Consider the following 18,346-nt stretch of genomic DNA (forward strand, 5'->3'; position numbering starts at 1 on the left):
TGTAGAGGCGCGCGTATTACCACGTATTACCGGCGTATTTGTTTGTACAGGTCACGTGGCGTGTTTTCGATTTGCAGCTTTCAACGCCCCGAGCCGAGATTTCTTGTCGAACCGCGTTGGCCGCGGTTGTCCAGGTGGAAGATGGATTCGTCAACCGACGTCAAGGAGAACCTCGACCAGTCGATTCGCCTGCTGAGCCAGCAGAACAGTCAGCGAAGGACGTTTTTGAGGTTAAGCGGCCAGCGAAGCACCACCCCGAGGAGGATATCGCTGCAGCCGGCCAGTCAGTCGCGAAAGGACGCCGACGATGGTAGGCAGACGCTCAACGACACGCACAGCCCGGGGATGGCCGACAGGACCGCGGGGTCCAGACTGAGCAAGCTCCACAACCTGGAGCTTGACAGCTCGCTGACCCTCGCGCCCCACGAGATCCGCGACATAATGGTGCGCTCGGAGAGGAACGACATCACCATCAAGGAGATGATGGAGGACAGCACGGCGACCGGGGCGATCCTGAAGGCGAACGAGCCGTGGCGGGAGGCCAAGGACAAGCTCTACTACGACTTCCTGCAGAGCGTGCAGGCACACTTCTCGGAGGCGCAGGTCTTCGACACCATCGCGGACTTCATACAAAACTGCACTGACACGCTCGACATCATGAGAGGTATTGAGAAATATGGAACAATTATATGAAGGAACAATGGGCCAACGATATGAGCTGAATTTAAGATATTATATTAATAATAAAGTTTTTTATAAGTATCGATTGTTAATCTTATTCTTGTAAATTTTATTTCAGTACTGAAGAAGAATAAGTAAATTTGAAACGCTGTTTATCTATTTGCGAATAAACTTTATTATTATGATATCTTGATTTTAGCTCGTATTGCTGGCCCATTATTCTCATGTTATTTTACATAAAACGAGCCTAATAGTTCAATAATATGGAAAAACATCAGTTTTATTATGTTATTTGATTATTTTGTAGCAAATTGTTGGTATTAAGTTTTAGCGAAATGTTTGTTATGTCCGATAGGTATGCAGTCAAAAGTTGAGAATACGGAAGTAGCGGAAGAGGAGACTTCTTTGGAAAGTGAGAGAAACACATGGAGACTGATATACTGCCTCTACCAGAACCGTATAAGCAGCGCTGGTTTGTCCACTCAAATGGAACACGATGGGCCTGTAAACAACAATTACATCTCTGAGAAGGATATTATAGAAAATTTGTACAAGTCTGAGGGCTACATCAGGGAATATCAATTGATTATTGATTGGCTAGAAAAAAATGCTCTGGATCAGGCAGACAAATATCCGTCGATAGAGCTCTTTACCGATAAAACGGTAGCCTGGGAAAATACGGTTCATCAATTGCACAATCAGAACTTAAAAATTGCATTCGGCTCGTCCAGACCACTGGTCTCGTCCCTCGATCCCGATGCACCGATACGGGAGGGTAAACCATTACACGATCTGGACAGAGAAGATGATGCCAGACTTGAAAAAAGAATGTTTATAGAGGTACATACATATAGGTTATTTTTAAGATTATTATTTTTTATAATAATTATAATTTGTATAAATCTTCTAATATAAAATATGTAAAAAAAATTTGAAAAGATGAAAGAAGTATAATTGGTATTTTAAAAGATGTATATCGTAGGTACGTTGCGGACGTCTTCAGAAAGCACAATCACTGGCTATGCACTGTGGCCAACCTTGGAGAGCCGCATGTTTATTAGGATGGATTCCTAATCACGATCCAAATTACAGTAATCCATTAACAGACACTAAATTACCAATCGAAGGGAATCCTAACAGAAGTCTTTGGAAATTATGCGCTTGGGAACTATCTCAGGATAAACGCATAGGTAATCTATTTAATATTGTAATTATGTAGAACACTTTGTAAGAATAATTTCTAAAGATTTTAAAATGATAAAATTTGTACTCATTTTTAACTTTTGATGAATTATAGACTTAACTGTTTGTTATATGTAAATAAATTATAGAGAAATATTTTTCGTGCAGGTGTATTCTATCGTGCCATATACGCAAGTCTTTGCGGCAATGTCCAACTTCTACTACAGATAGCATCGTCTTGGCAAGATGCATTGTGGGCATATGTGAAGACCCTTCTTGATATTAAAGTCGAATCAGCACTGAGGTTAATGATGATAAAAATATATACAATTATGCCGGAGGAATATTGGAAAAATGAAATCTCGTTGGAAGACGCGTTCAAAGAATTGCACGCGTCGAAAAATCCAATAATACGTGCCCAATCTAACAAACCCGATCATTTAATTCAAAAATATATAATATTAGATCAAATACCGAAGTTGATGGAAGAGATCGAAAGTATGATTGATGTCGGCGCCTGCGACTCGCAGTTCCTCAGATTCCTGGCGCATATAATACTGTTCTTCAGGCAGATCGGGAAAAGTACAAAAGATAAAGTGGAAGACAAAGTATTGCTGGCATACGTTCGCGTTCTTATTGAAATAGGCGATCCAACTTTAGTCGCGTTCTACACAGCCACGTTACCTCAGGAGGATCAAATAACCAACTATGCCTCTTACTTGGAATGTGTTAAAGAGCATGAACAGCGGAAGAAATGTTTACGCGCGGCGGAAGACGCGAACTTAAATGTAGAAGCTATTACGAAATTGGTGGTGGAAAATATACGTAAGAAACATCTAGAATGCGATGCAACGGACTTAAAAGGAACTATTACCGAGGCGGATATGGAAAAGATTAATGGTCTGGATTGGCTGATTTTCTATCAAAGTCAAAGAGAAGAAGCTTTACGACAAACAAACGCGCTCATTAGATACTTCCTGACTAACGAAAAGATCGATGCGGCGCGAAAAGCATTTAACAAGGTAAAGACTGAAAATGATGGTTTTAATTATTATATAAATTTTTTCATACTTTTCAGCGTAGTTTATAAATAATTCTGCAATGAATTACTTTTATTAATATTTAGCTAAACGATAGTTGTTTTTACACGTTTTTATAGTTTACGGTATTGTTTTTATGTTGCATAGATCCCATCAGATTCGATCGAATCAGTTATGACCGAGTATCCGACTATGGACTGCACACTCACGAATCTTACGATAACTAATAATTTGTCGAAGAAAGCGGCTGCATCGGTAAGAGAATACCTTTGTTATAAAACGTATCTTGACGCTCAAGAAGGTTTCGGTGAATGGTTCTCGCACTATCATCACGGTAAACCTACGCCACCGGAAGAGTTGCCGACGTATGCCACGTTTACGGAAAAGGTTGCGTACGATCACAGAAAGACTCAGTACAATTCAGAATTCGAAAGATGGAAATCTACGATGCAGCATCATACGAAGGTACGCGAAAATATTAATGCAAAATATAATAGCACAAGCGAAACCGAATGCGGGGATCTAAAACTAAATATCTGTTTTCTTTTCAGGCTGTGAAACAATTATTATTTAATGTTTTATTGTTTCCCGACGGCGGCTGGCTCGTCGATTCAAAGGGTAGCAATGACGAGCCATGCACGCCCGAAGATGAACTTAGAGAGCATCAGTTGGAAAAATTACGCGAAGTTTGTATCCCTAAAGTCACACTTTTATTACATTCGGTTATGTCCGAGATGAACGAGCACGACGGTTGCATTCAACTGGCTGACATACTTGCTTCCGAGCAACATCAGCTGTACAAAGTACGTATAAACAGTAAAATAACTATCGTAACATATTTAAATATAAGTTTTATAAAAAGCATATATATTAATACATTTATTGTCTTTATAGGTATTTTCAAAGGAAAGATTACGCGAGATATTTAAAAAGATCTGTGAATCTTCTCTCGTCTTAATGGATCAAAAGAAAGATCCTTGGGGATATCCGAAATGAAGAATATGTAGATAATATATTACTGTATAAACCCATTTGTATCGCTCGCTGGCCTTTCGCATTAAATGTACAAAGACAATTTTCATGGTTCTTTTTTCCTTTTTTCTTCTTTTTTTTTTATAAAACCAGTTTATTGTCAACCACAAGAAGTGAATATAAAATTTGATACAATGTTCAATAATTCGTAATCATAATATATCATATACCTCGTGATTACTTAGATATGCTCTTTTTACCCAATTAGTAATAAATGTGGCGCTATCAAAGCCATTAAGATTAATGTGTGAAACGTGCGATGAAACTCATAGTCCGTAAAAGAGCAGAACATCCTGAGATACATTTCGTAGCAACACTTAGAACTCGGTTTTGCAGTTGACAGACACTTCTAATCACGTATCTTGATCGTACAAATATAAATTCGAGCACGGCAAACGAATACGGAATGCAAGAATAATGGCTGAAATGAAACGACGTATCCTATGGAAATCTGAACGTATGTCGTACATTGAAGAGCAATAGTGATATGGTTCATTGCGTGTTCTATTCTATTGTCAAGAGAACGATGTTTTTCTGTCGAAACGGGAGCAGTCTTCTTTTCCAGCCAGAAACTTCCCTCTCTTCGAACGCATGGCTTTGATTTTGAAGAACGCGTGCGCCTTCTAAATAATACTACAGGTGAACTGAGAGAAACATTTATACGGTACATTACATATAGACTATATAAAGAAAATTAACATTTTCGACAAAGTTCCCTATCTACTAAACAATCGGAATTTTAACGACGCTCGCGCGCTCCGCGATCGACGTTGCCCGATTTTGTTTATCTTACGAGATATGTCAAATTACGATTTAAACAGTAAGGATTGACTTTTCATTAAATGGTGCTCGCGACGATGAAACCATGAGCATTGATATCTTAATAATCTCTAGGCAAATTTACTTCGGAATGAATGAATAGCTAGATATCATTTAGAACAACTTTCTCTAATGCATATGTATATGAGAAAACCATCATGAATTTTCGTCTCAATACGTGAGATGGGGGGGTCCGAAGACACAAAAAATACTTGGATCTTGACCGCGCCGAATGACAACAACATCTCAGAAGACTTAAAAACGCTACATCAAACGTTTACAACACGGTTGAGCATCTAAAGAGATTTCTTTAGACACCTTCAGACATCTTTCAGACACCTGCGTTGTTTGCGTATTCACTTGAAATTAATTAAAGGGACATATGTTTCATAATATATTATATATTCGGTAGATTCGAACAATCGAGAAGATCGTTATTTCCTATTCTTTCAGCATGGTGTTATCTAACATGACATCCCCGCGGTGAAAAAAGGATGTCGTGTCAGAATTCTTCGGCATTCTTGCAAATACTTTTCGAATTTAAACTCGAATGTAGTTCGTGCATTTGCTTGAAACAGGAGGTAAACGAGCATCTTGGATAAAGTGTCCGCGATAACGATTAGACGATTAGTAGAGTTAGTTTGTTAGTTAAGCTATTCTAACACGTAAATGCTGAAGAGAAACGAAAGGGTTGACAATTTCAATGTTCCTCGGATACAATTCGACACGCGCGCGCTAGTCCTGCAAGACGATCAATTTTCGTTCGCCAGCTAATACTTTCACTCGCTACGTAAGACGTCCTGATTTTTTTCGGTACGGATGCACTTTTCGTATGCAGAACGATATATCTAAAAAGTCCTTAAAAATGAGTGCCTTGCCTACGAAATTTTTTTCATGAGATCACCAATTTTCGCGAAATTCATTCTTTCTAGGAATCGGATGCATCAACATCGATTTGGCGTTTAAATCTTCAGTCTTTTCATTTATTATATTGATGAGCCATCAATACTCGAAGAAGACAGCGAGTGCTCGAGGAAATTAATACAATCAAGACCGTCAGATATGCAACGTGGCTCAATTTACACAATCTTATAGATTAATTAATAATGCTATAATAAAAAGTCGAAGAATATTAATGTTCTTCTAAATTGGATAGCGAATCCCGTAGATTCAACAAATATACTCTTATACATATATAAGAGTTGTTTAAAATCTTAAGATTAAAATTTAAAAAGTTCTAATTTTTAAAAAATTAGAAAAACATAATACGGGAAAATTCTGAATCTTTTTTAAGTCTTCTTTTTCGTTGCAGATTTAATTAACTCGCGTTCTTCTGAAGAAATGTAATAAAGAGCTCTAATTCTTCAGAAATAAATTCTATATAATATAGAGCTTTCTTTTTGTATAGCTTCTATATAATATAGAAAGAAGATATAATTAACGCGCTGATATTGTTGCAACCGTTCCGATATTGCGACTTCACACACCGCAAAAAAGATTTTTGCGGGACGCAACATTTGATGCAAAGATTAAGCGCGGTATGATTCGGATCCATCGTTCATCTGTACATATTAACGACGCTTCGTTCCTTGCTTAATACAAACTTTAAAATAATTTTTATCTCGAACTCTTACAGCTATTTATTCCCCTTACCGAAAAGTTACAAGACCGTTCGTACTTAAAGCGATCATTTTTACAATATATTGTCTGAAATATTAGTCTGCGCGTATACAAAGCTAATTGTACAGTTTTGAAACGTATACAATAATCGCGCGAAAAAGAGAAGCCAAAATGGAAATATATAAGAAGTTTTTGCAATATCGTGTAAATTTTGCATACATGGAACGTTGAAGTAATTAATATAATAAATGGTGATGAAAACGCAAAGTAATAAGCGCTGATACTAACTCGCAGTTAGTTCACAATATTCGCAAAACTTCTCTTTTGATATTTGTGAAAAAATGTATATAATACATAGAGATACAGTATTGCAAAATCTTCCTAATAATTGCTAATCAGCGTATATCGATGCCTTTAATAAGCCGACAGTATTATCAAATAATTACAGAGTATTTTTAGAGTAAAATCGCAACATTGTTCGTGTTGTTTCCACGCGTAAATATAGCTTTTGAAAAACGTATGAAATCTAAAACGAGACATTGCAATTAAAACGCAACGGAAGATGCGCTAAGACGTCATTCCAAAACTCTTTTGTAAAACCTATCGTTAATATGATTATATGCCTAGTTTTCATCAGAATCCGCTGTTTATGGAAAAATGCATAAATTGCATTCGTACATAGTAACGCGTTAAGTTTCACTCTATCTCACCGCACCTCTGTCGCTCCACGTGTCTTACATAGTAACCGTGCTTGGATGGAAGCTTATAAGTAGACCATTTTAGTTATATTAATTCAAAGATAGATCTAGAGTTGTAAATATTACACGCTAAGTACCACTAACAATTCGAAATCACGTTTGAAACTGTACAACATTGACGGTAACCGTTCGCATGCTGTGCCGGACGACTAATATTTTGAATTTAGTCTCCGGAGGCGCTTCCACAAACACGTTTCATTTATCCTCTTTTTATACGTATTAATGTACAGTAATATAGCCAAAAAGTTCTCTTAGGACCTAAGCTATTATTTGTCTCTTATGAACTAACAACTTGGGATGTAATCGGGCTGCTCCTGGAAAAATGGAATTACGCACTGGTTAACTGAAGAAATAACAAAGTAGGTAAGGTAAGAAAAGTATATAGTTATATAAGAAATGTGTAGAAATTATTAATACAAAGATGTACACTAGCATTTCTTTTTACTTCATGTAATTTTGCGAGACTAATTAATTTAGACACATAACGATTTAGAGAATGATGTAAAAACGTCAGAGAAGATAATCAATTATTTGTAATGACTTGAACTAAAAGACTAAAAACTCATTTAACATTTTTGACTTAACTTCGTTAATTACTGAAATTAGTAATTACCGAAATTAGTAAAATTTTATTTGTACTCACACTACGAACAATATATCTATACGTTATTGTCTATATATTATCTGTACATGTACATCATGCGAATGGAACACTTCACCTACGCGACTTATGACTTATGTTTTATTGCAGAATAATACACTGTTTATAATTTGTCTCGTACATTTATATGGGCGAATGATTGATTCGTACACATGTAATTCGTTATGTAAATTTGTGAGCTTTAATTATAGCTAATTTCGGAAAGAAAGCGGCCTTTTCTGGGAGCAGCCCGCTTCTATTGTAAATCCTGCAAGTTGATAATTTATTATTGTCATTCACAGAAGTAGGAGTTTTATCCACTTACAAACTAGAATCTGTTACTTTCAAATGGTTTCCTTAGAAAAAGAAAAAACGAACGAATGAAAAATATAGCGACATAGCCTACGTCTCGAGCAAAGATCTCGTTATTGATCGGGATTGCTCTCAAGTATTGTCATATCGAAAATTTAGCGACACAAACATCGATTAAACGTTCTTATTGTCATTTATTTACTTACGGTAATTAATACGAGTCCCTATATAACGCTTCTCTCTCATTTTTTAACGGCTCATCCTTCGTAAACCTATTAGATAATGTAAATTTCAGAGAGTTCTTTTCGGTATATGTATGATACTTGTGTGTGTATACATATATGTATGTAATTAAATACAGACTGGTCTTCGTGCGATAAGCGGTTGAATCGCAAAGAATTTGCTGCTGCGAATTTTGTGGACACCCCGGCACTTAGGAGCTGGACACATTTAAAACTTGACATTACGAGAGGCGTTACACTAAATTCACTACCCTAAATTGATTATGTATTCCGCTGATTTCTCTTGGTTGCACGTCTTACATATCCCTTGTACGTTTTGCGATATGAGACATATCTGTCGGCAACAAGCCGCCTTTTGATATTTTTTGATAATTTTATGTTTCCTTCCTTTATTGTACTTATAGGAATTATTCTTGCTACTCGCGAAATTTACGCGAATAATGCGTTGTTTAACAATGATAGTTGTGTCGGCATATAATTAAAACCGTATTGAGTATTTGAAGAAATAGTTTTTGAAAGAGTTTTCTTCTTTGATATTTTTTTCTATAAAATTTAAACTGTAGCTTTACTGATGCGACACGCTTCACGCACAAGAGACCAGTTCCAAAGTACTAGATGGTGTCCTTATTTTGCCGAGTGAGTCCTAATCATTGTAATTAAAGACATTTATTATCTGTACCCAAGGCACATTTTACACTTTCATTCCGTTTTAGGAAGGTCCACTCTATAGTATATACATATATTATTGTTATACGTATAAGGGATAGTTTGTAACTTGCACATCACCCTTAAGTATTACTTTTTCTTTACTTTCTTGTACATAATTCACATTTCGTTAATCTCTCTTTCTTTCTCTCTCTCTTTTTCTCTCTCTCTCTCTCTCTCTCTCTCTCTCTCTCGATTGACTACTCTACGTATTATTGTCAAGTCGACAGCATTTATAAATGTATTTCTTACGTATTATCATCGATTTAAAGTTATATTAAGATCAACTATAGTTTTGTGCAAAATTTACATTGTACATGCTGATGCACCTCCATTTCTCCGCATCAAATTTATATCTATAGTTACGTGCTAATCAGCTCGTCCGCGGATATTATTTTGACATATCCCTTCCCTAATAATAAACAATCGTTCTTGTCCAAATTTCATTAATTACTTAGTTTTGATTATAATTATTGTCTGAATTTCATTTGTTATTCAATCCTGATCATGATTATTGTCAAAATTTCACTGATTACCCATCTCTAAACATTATTATTGTCAGCTCGACTTTATGTCAAAGAATATGGAAATTACTCAGTTCTGATTGTAATTATTGTATTTCATTGATTATTCAGTCCTGATCATGATTATTGTCAGAATTTCATTGGTTACCCACCTCTAATCATTATTATTGTCACCTTGACTTTATATCAAAGAGTATGGAAATTTTGCGTTCATGTTCATACATATATATGTGTATGCGTGTACTTGTGTATATATGTATATGCATGTATATGTATTATATATAATATATATATCTCATATATATGTATATATAATATGAAATATTGAATCTGATAGGTCTTAAAAATATTTTGCTAATCTTTTACCTTACAAGTAAATCTTACGTACTAAATACTTTCATACAACCTTGTATGTGTTTCGTCGATTTAACAATCGTGTGTACATTGTTGTAGCTATCGTAATCATCTTAAATCGATCAATTTTCGTCGTCATCTTTGTCTTCTATTATTTGTTCCACGTTGAAAGAAGGAAACGCAATGATTCATCTTGAGAATAAAAGAAGTGCGATGATGGACACCACAGATGTCGTAAACGCAGGCAAAACTTGACTGACACCGTTAATGTTTCTCAGCGACCGTCCCGGGTCGACGACATGAATCTTCCAGCCCAGATGTTTGTGCGTGTAACACTGAACAAGTAAGTTATACGATATTGTAATCTTCTCAGAAAATGAATAAATTTTAATAAGATTGTTTAAAACTAAAATAATTTATATATTTGCAGGTAATTGTTCGAAGTTTTGGCTTTTCCCTCAAATTCGTACCTGATAGTAAACTAAGTCCGGCGTGTCTTTTTCCACGGTCCATACGAGCTTGGCAGGCTCGCCCTTGTCGCATTTGAGTTCGAGCGTTTCGAAGAACCTCTTAAACGTCTTGTAATTATCCGGGTTATCCACCGTGGTGCGGACCCATTCGCAATAACGACCCTTTGCGGTCGGTTCGAAATATCCGTCAGAACCACGCTCTACGCCAGCAAATACTCTTTCGTTCATTATTTGATTCCCTGTCTGTTGTCCAAGACCACCCTCCGGACTGTCAGTTATATAGAATGGATGATACCTGTCGAAGGTATATGAACGTTTCACAATAATGCGTTTCACAATGTCATACTGGGAATATTATAGCGATCTCAATCTAATCTTGTACCGTGTACGTATTTTGAAGGGTGTTATTCTCAAGACTCACCTAGCGGGATTGGTATAATCGTCTCCACCCTCCACAATAAAGGTATAAGTTTTTCCTCGCTCGACGGTGATCTCCGGGATCAGCAAATCATTGATATACCATGCGATGCCCCAAGAGGGTGTACCTAAATTGCAATAAGGATCACTGATTATGGCCTTAAAATACTATATTATCTTAAGGGGAAAAAAGTCAACGGTAAACAATTTCAACATTATCATAATACTAATACTATTTAATATTTTACAGTAGAATAAATATAAAAAATATCTACAAATTTATTAATATGACATATATTATTTTTATATATATAATAAGATACTATCTTTTAATTAGATTTTAATTAAATTCTATTTTAATTCATCTCCAAGTTTCATCAAATAATTCTACATACATTTAACATAAGACGGTGCGGTTTTACTTAACAAAATAAGAATTAGATATATAATTCGGTCATAATGTGTAATTAATACCTGTGATTTTTGAGTATCCTCTTTTCGAACCAGTTGGTCCAATTCTTGCACTGAAAAGATTCTTATCATTGATAACGGCCGGCGTCCAGGGTTCAAGATCAGGTTCGTCCGGAATATTGTACAGGGAATTTGTACAGTCGTGAACATTTCTCGACGTAAAATCGATACGAATATCCTCGGTAGTCTTATCGAATCTCTCGTGAGCATTTGCTTCGCCCTGCGAATTCAGAACTCCGATGGCAGCGATCACGCTGGTTTCTCTTTCCGGAATCATCCTGTCCTTCTCTGGCTCGTTGGTTCTCATCGGACGTGTGTACGTAACTGCAATTGAAATATGAATTGCACCACTCTAACAATAATTTCTGTTTCGTATACTTTAGTTTACTTAATTTATGACAAACATTCAAGTTGATGCGAATACATTCAAAAATAATTTTACACGCTAGTTGTTACATTAAAAATCGCAAATGGCATTTAAATATAGATTTTCAATTAACTATAAAATTCCTATACATATTCATTTATGTTACATTTTTATTCTAATTTATCTATTAAATAAAATTGAACTGTTTAATGAAAAATTTCTCGTAAATTTTTATTATGTAACTGGTAAATTTATATAACTAGTAAATGACTAATAATCTCTTATATAAGACCACACATGTTTTAAGTCGCGTAAAGGGTAAAATTGTCAAAGAGAATAAACGTAACAATTAGCCATGTATTATTTTTTCCGTTTCTATCGTAATATCGTCCTTTATAACGTATAGGATAGAAATGTACCCGTTGTTATGCCATTCTTCCTTTCCCCATGCAAGAGCACCACGTCGTTTCTCCCGCCGATCCTCTCATCCGGGCATACACCCTTCTTGCCATCGCACTGAGATAAGTCCGACATGTAGTAATCCTCGGCGATGAACTTGCCGGTTCGTTTATTGTATCCGATCACAGCGACGTCGCCGCCGATCATCTCGGCCTTGCCTTCCTCACCCGACAAACCGAACGCCACGTACTGGTCCTCCTTGATGCGTCCCGACAGTCGAATCTGCACGTCCTCACCCTTCAGCTGCCACTGCACTTGAATACGGCCATTTAGCATCTCTTTGCAGTTGTTCACCTTAGGCGTCGGTGTGCTGCTCGTCTGAAAAAGAAAATATCGCGAATCTGTGACCTGTGACCTCAATACGGGGAATTATCATCCGTACGGCAAAATATCGTGCATCGATCGCGTTGTACTTACTGGATTATACCACCATGGCGGCTATTCCATTTAAAAATCAAAAGCAACGTTATTAAAGAGAATATAATGATTGAATTTGAACGACAAACGTGATAACGATTTCGTTATATTATCAGGAAGATTGAGAACTTCTCAAGATGAAATCCATGATCCTTGATTTCATTTAGCTTTAAGAAGATATATTGTACAGTTGCTTAAAAATGACTAGAGCAATAAGAGCCTTGCTGGCACGATTTTTATTGAATCTAAAATATTAGCAGCTACGTGTATTTTATCATATAAAGACGCAAACGTTCCTCTTCACAGTGCATTCAATTCGTCTTCATTAAGGCGAAGCTTTTCATCGTGTATATACCGTATATCAAAGAGCGGAGCCGCGTATATTATCATTTCATAGTGAACGTTAATGAGGGTACGTAAGGCACGAAAGTTTGGGGCGTATCAGGATTGGAGAACTCATTTTGGTTTACCGTAATTTTCGTCTGGCCGAGAGCCGGTGGAACGTCGAGGTCCCTTGGAATTAGAACATGGCCGAAATTGTGTCTGTATTCAACGCACCACACCGCGAGCCAGCTGATGTCGTACACCGTCAAGTTCCCCGGCAAGACGATCTCGATGTCCTCTCCTTGGTATCCTCTTAATGGTGCCAAACTGTCGGCGGATTAGATTAGATTAATAATAATTGCAGTAACTTGAGTAAAATGTTTTAAATTAAAGTACGAGTACACCCAAACTTTTGTAGAAACATTATATCTTTCAATTAAATCTAAATTAAGTAATGTTAATTTCTTAAATATATACGGATACATGTACAAATATATATACAGATGGAGAAAATAAAACCCGTATTATTAAAAGTAATTATATAAGGCTCACTTAAAGTTAAAATAAGTTTTTAAAATGTATAACAATAAATTTGTTGCTTTAAAAAAAATTATGCGATAGAGTCTTTGGTATTTATTTATTTCCCGTATAATTTTTTATGCAGAAATCTACATTTTCTAGATTTTTTACAGGAGAATGATAATATTAGTTTTATGAAAATTAATTCATTAATTGTTTCCAGACTGCTTGTGTCTCAACTGACCTGTCTACTTCATTGGGGACCTTGATACCAAAACGGCTGGGTTCTGAGCCGTTGCCTACCCAGAAGTAAGCGTCCGGTCCACCACCGTCGTAATGCAAATTTGGAATGTAGATTGTTTTGCTGTCTAGAATACTGATGTTGCCGCTGCGGAGGCCGTGCGCCAATCTCGAAAATTCAGGAAGCACTTGCAATTTCGGTACCTTCAAGTCAGACGGTATGAAAACGTCGCCGAAATCGACCTGGAACATGTGGAAATAACGTATTTATTTCTGTCTCCGTGCCCAACGATTTTAACAACTCTACGATTCCAATACTTTCATAAGAGGGACGATGTTGACTTTTTAAATAAATATTTCGTACAGCTCTTCCCAAGTATCTTCTGTATCTTAATATTTTATTTCGATTGTTTGACTTTATTTCAATAATTTACGAACATTCTTATAATTTTGAATTATATAGAAAGAAGCTATATCACAGATTTTGATGAAAAGAAAGAAGAAAACACAAATAAATATTAAATCACGCATATCCGATTATATATATTGCAAATATTTTTTATAGATTATATAATTTAAGCTATTTTATCATACAAAATCGTTCCGGCAAACCCGCTAGTTTAGCCTTTCAAAAGTATGCATTTATATCTTCGCGGCGTCGTCGTCGAAAGAGTCGATCTATCATCCCACCCAGCGTTCGAGTTGACGTACCGATGAGGGGTTTCGGGTCGTTTATATTCTAAGTTCCGTCAAACGTCTTAGTGGAGGGACACGAGAACGTGAGAGAAGGAAGTTGAAAAAAAAAGAATGAAGAAAAGTAAAGAAAGAGAGAGTCAGGGAGTAAAGAAGCAAGTTATCGGTAGAAAGTTCGTAAAATCCGAGAAACCGATTCCACCCTCCGTCGTATAGCAAGCGGGGCTGCATCCGTCCTCTTTCTCTAGGGAGCGTTTTATAGAAGAAAATTCAACGTTCGCGACGATTTCTCAGCTCATTCCGAAACCTCGAACAAATCTATTCGTGAATGGCGAAATAGCGAGCTTATATTATACCAGCCCTTCGCGAACGGATTTTCTTCGTTTTCTGTCTCGCGAGAATAATATAATCGAGTTTCTGCTAAAAAAAAAAATCTTCCTTTAAAAAGCTTTCCTACATAAGCAAACTGCTACCTCAATTTTTCGAGATTGGATCTCTCAATATAAAAATACAGATAAAAATAAGTGTTCACAATGTTTATTAAATGTTGGACGCAATTATTTTGGAATAAGGAAAAAACTTTTATTTTTGTTAAACTTACTATACAATAGGACTTTTGCATTAAGTACTTTTATAAATTTCTTTTTATCTGCTTGTCAATAATTAATTTCTTGAGTAATTGCGTCATAATAAATTTATGGACAATCGTCCAAGCAAATTAAAATGGAGATGCTATAATTACCGATGGAGAACTCGTCACTTTTGTAATTTCGCATTTCTATTACGATCAGTAACTGAGTAATTAATATTGAAATGAATTTAATTGGATTATTAAAACAGAAATTAGGTAAATGATGGTGTCTGCGAGAGATTAAATCAGGAAGATGTATATATGCGAGAAGGAGCTCCAGCCCCCGCAAATAGTTTGCTAACTAAGATTACGTCTTTGAAATCGCGATGAGCTATGATTTTCCCTGGAAACAGCTTCCCGAGGAATATGCTCTGGAAGTTACAGAGTACATTTTGCTGAATTCTGCGTGCGGTACACAAATCAACGGGAGTTTCTTCGGTTTTGTAGAAGTTCCTTTGTGCGAATTATACGTAGCCGTGCGCCAATTTCATCTCTCACAAGTACAACTGGCAAAATGGCTGGAAATTTTGACATTTGCATGTACTCACGCCATCATTTACATTTCCATTTCCGAGAAATACTTTACTCGCGTCCTTTGAAGCCTGGAAGCCTCTCAGCTCCGTAATTAATTCTCTCTCCGATGTCGATTGCCCTGCTTAACAAATCATCAAAGATACCTCAAAATACTAAACAAATACAACACCGATCTTCCACTTTACCGAAATTATCAACGAAATCTCAGTTATATTGTTATAAAGATTATTATCACGTACTGAGAGAAAAATGCGTAGAATTATAAGTACAAAAGGGTTTACTATGATATTTTCTAATATCATGTCATGTAGTAACATTTATTATTTTAACAGACAAATATTAATTTAATTTTATCTATTAAACATGTTTTAATGACAAATTTGGATTTTGCTTTATTCATATTTCGATTTATACGATTTGCGAATTAAATATATAATATAATTGCGTTGTAGGAATCATTAATTACTGATTAATTTATGGCTGATCTAAATTTTACACGGCCTTTGTAGAGACAATCTGCAAATAGGGAATACCAATTCCTCGATTTTTCGTGCGATTGTTTTGGGGGCTAAATCAACGGCACGCGGCCGCCCACTAATTTCATCATTAATAATAATTATTATCGACGAGTTGGGATGAACTCCCTCGAGACTCCGAAATTTGTATGCGCATTAATCCCATTTCGTTTAAGGGCTCGTCAATCATACCGCCCTCGACTAGCTGATGGCTCGGTACACGCCAAGCCCAGAAATGTTCTGTACGAATGAGCCGCGAGACGCTCTTAATGGCATTTTGAATGGAGCATACTTAAAATTGGCCTTCTAACTGCAGCCCTTCATTATAACTGAATAGATGCTACAGTTGTTCGACACTACTCTAAGAAACTAGCAAATATTTATCGATCAATTTGAAATTTTGCTTATTAAAGTAAACGTAAAGTTTTTTATTGACCGATAAAAAAAGATCGGATGAAAGATGGAAATTAAATATCAGTGAAAAATTGAAATATTTTTTTCATTATAGAATGACACTTGTTTGTCGCGAGAAATACCGGTTTCTTCTAATTTTAGTATACGCGTAATCGATAACAGCCACAAGCACTGCAAGTTTCCGAACTAAATTTACGTTCGCAACTTCGACTGATTCCGGATACTGCGGTAATAGCTCTTTGTAATGGAACGACAAGAAATTACTCCATTCAGCGACATTAACCTCCTACGTCGACGCGTATATTGGCAATAAATTTGATAACACCTACGTAGCTTTCCTTAATTATCGATGGCCTCCGGCATTAAACAGTGATACAGCGAACATCCGTGTTTCTCCCATTCACCGAAATGAATGCCATGCCCACCTGCCGACGTATTAATTCGCGTCCCACGTCGCAACTTATAATAGAGAGAATGTAATTTTATAAAATATAGTTTCCTGCCAAAGAGAGAGTGAGCGTTAGCATGCCTGACGGTGCATTTCGAATAGCTCTCTGCTGCATTGAAAGTCAGGATATATATTGGAAAAATGCAATATTTTCACGTCTAATTTAAGCGACTTCGCGAGTATTTTTCATTCGTTTGACATTATGTTATTGAACGATATGACGTAAAATAATGTGACGTTATACGAAAAATATTTATAAAACTGGAACATAAAACTGAGATTGCGATCGCACATATGTAAACAATTAATTCTGCATAATCTGTAAAAAAAAATAATTCTTCTCGTATATGATTGATAACTACACGGAGAGAATTTTTCGTTATATTTTACCGTTAAATTCACTAAGCAGATTGGTAATTTTTGAAAAATTATTTTACTATATATTTTAGTAAAATTAATCAAACATATTTTATATTTTATTGTAATGGATATTAATATTTATTATTATGGTAGATATTAATCAAAATAGCTCGCATAAAATTCTTCGTAATACGTGGGACGTCGTCCCACAACTACTGTTATTTTCATGATAAATTCTAAGAGAAAATTCTCTCTGTGTATTGTTAATTTACTACGGGCTATTTTTCTGAAACGTACCCCAACAGAATTACATTCTAATGATGATAGAAACATTATTAATATATGTCATTTGACGTACACCCTACTACGTGCACAACTCGTAATAAACGTGATTAGATAAGACACGAAATATGAAAAAAAAGGAAAAACAAGAAGACATTTAGTATTGCATAACAGAAAGTATAACAAGATATATTCGTATTACGACTGGATTATCAAATATCCGACTGTTATCAGAGTTTTAAAACCACTTGCACCACAGATTCAATCGTGTAGATATACGGATACATGGTATCACTCGATAACGAAATATTGCCAATAATTAAGTGAACGGCACTCGAGTGCACCCTAAAAAAAAATCTACGCGAATATCGACGCGAATTATAACCCGTATTATGATATAACATATAATCGTGAGAAGTAATTTGAATGCAGCTCGCAAAGTGGACCAATAAATTCAAGACGTAAGAATACATATTAACTACGTGTAACTGACGCACTTTACTGTGTTAAAAAGTATTTTATTTTTATCGGATTAAGCTATTCTATTCAAATCTATTATTTTATTACGAAATTTCGTGTAGAATTCTGAAAACTCGTTGCAGGCGCCCATTTAACTGGAGATTACAGTACTAAACGGTAAAGTGGCTCTTTTAAGAATTGGCGAGAGCAAAATTCAAAGAAGCCAGATTTAAATCAATTTTCTCAAGTTTTATAAAAAGGTAGATTTATCCACCGTCGCACCCTTCGATTCAATGATATCGGAATTCACGCCCTCGCCGTGATATATCGACCCTCCGTTAATTTTTCATCGAGAAACCGACATGGTCCCACGAAATCTCGCTCGATTCTCCGCCGTTTAATCTTTTCGCGATAATT

General features: G+C 35.9%; 2 protein-coding genes across 8 annotated transcripts in view; one reads left to right on the forward strand and one right to left on the reverse strand.

Annotated features, from left to right (window-relative positions):
- The first annotated feature begins 26 nt into the window (after positions 1-26).
- Nup107 (nuclear pore complex protein Nup107) lies at positions 27-3,978 on the forward strand. Its single transcript, XM_071771900.1, has 7 exons — positions 27-664; positions 1,037-1,521; positions 1,664-1,871; positions 2,032-2,885; positions 3,051-3,368; positions 3,455-3,706; positions 3,798-3,978. Exons 1-7 carry the CDS (start codon positions 142-144, stop codon positions 3,897-3,899), a joined length of 2,742 nt encoding a protein of 913 aa, XP_071628001.1. The 5' UTR covers positions 27-141; the 3' UTR covers positions 3,900-3,978.
- A 9-nt stretch (positions 3,979-3,987) lies between these two features.
- Positions 3,988-18,346, reverse strand: part of LOC139809190 (protein Skeletor, isoforms B/C) — a 71,999-nt gene continuing 57,640 nt past the window's right edge. For 6 of the 7 annotated variants that reach the window (XM_071771903.1, XM_071771902.1, XM_071771906.1 and 3 more), the window contains exons 5-12: positions 13,598-13,836; positions 12,981-13,161; positions 12,511-12,531; positions 12,054-12,411; positions 11,271-11,591; positions 10,801-10,924; positions 10,380-10,674; positions 3,988-10,244 (exon numbers count right to left, since the gene is read on the reverse strand). In XM_071771903.1, the coding sequence (XP_071628004.1) occupies positions 10,098-10,244; positions 10,380-10,674; positions 10,801-10,924; positions 11,271-11,591; positions 12,054-12,411; positions 12,511-12,531; positions 12,981-13,161; positions 13,598-13,836 (1,686 nt within the window). In that variant the 3' untranslated portion in view covers positions 3,988-10,097. The remainder of the gene's footprint in view (positions 10,245-10,379; positions 10,675-10,800; positions 10,925-11,270; positions 11,592-12,053; positions 12,412-12,510; positions 12,532-12,980; positions 13,162-13,597; positions 13,837-18,346) is intronic. The other variant, XM_071771907.1, reaches the window with a different exon arrangement.

This window comes from Temnothorax longispinosus, chromosome 2 (assembly GCF_030848805.1).
Source record: "Temnothorax longispinosus isolate EJ_2023e chromosome 2, Tlon_JGU_v1, whole genome shotgun sequence".
Lineage (NCBI taxonomy): Eukaryota > Metazoa > Arthropoda > Insecta > Hymenoptera > Formicidae > Temnothorax > Temnothorax longispinosus.

Excerpts from the sequence above, each read along its gene's own strand:
- Nup107 (XM_071771900.1), top strand. The coding sequence starts at position 142 with ATGGATTCGTCAACCGACGTCAAGGAGAACCTCGACCAGTCGATTCGC. Across the intron at positions 665-1,036 it reads CACGCTCGACATCATGAGAG|GTATGCAGTCAAAAGTTGAG; the intron begins GTATTGAGAAAT and ends TATGTCCGATAG. Across the intron at positions 1,872-2,031 it reads ATCTCAGGATAAACGCATAG|GTGTATTCTATCGTGCCATA; the intron begins GTAATCTATTTA and ends TTTTTCGTGCAG.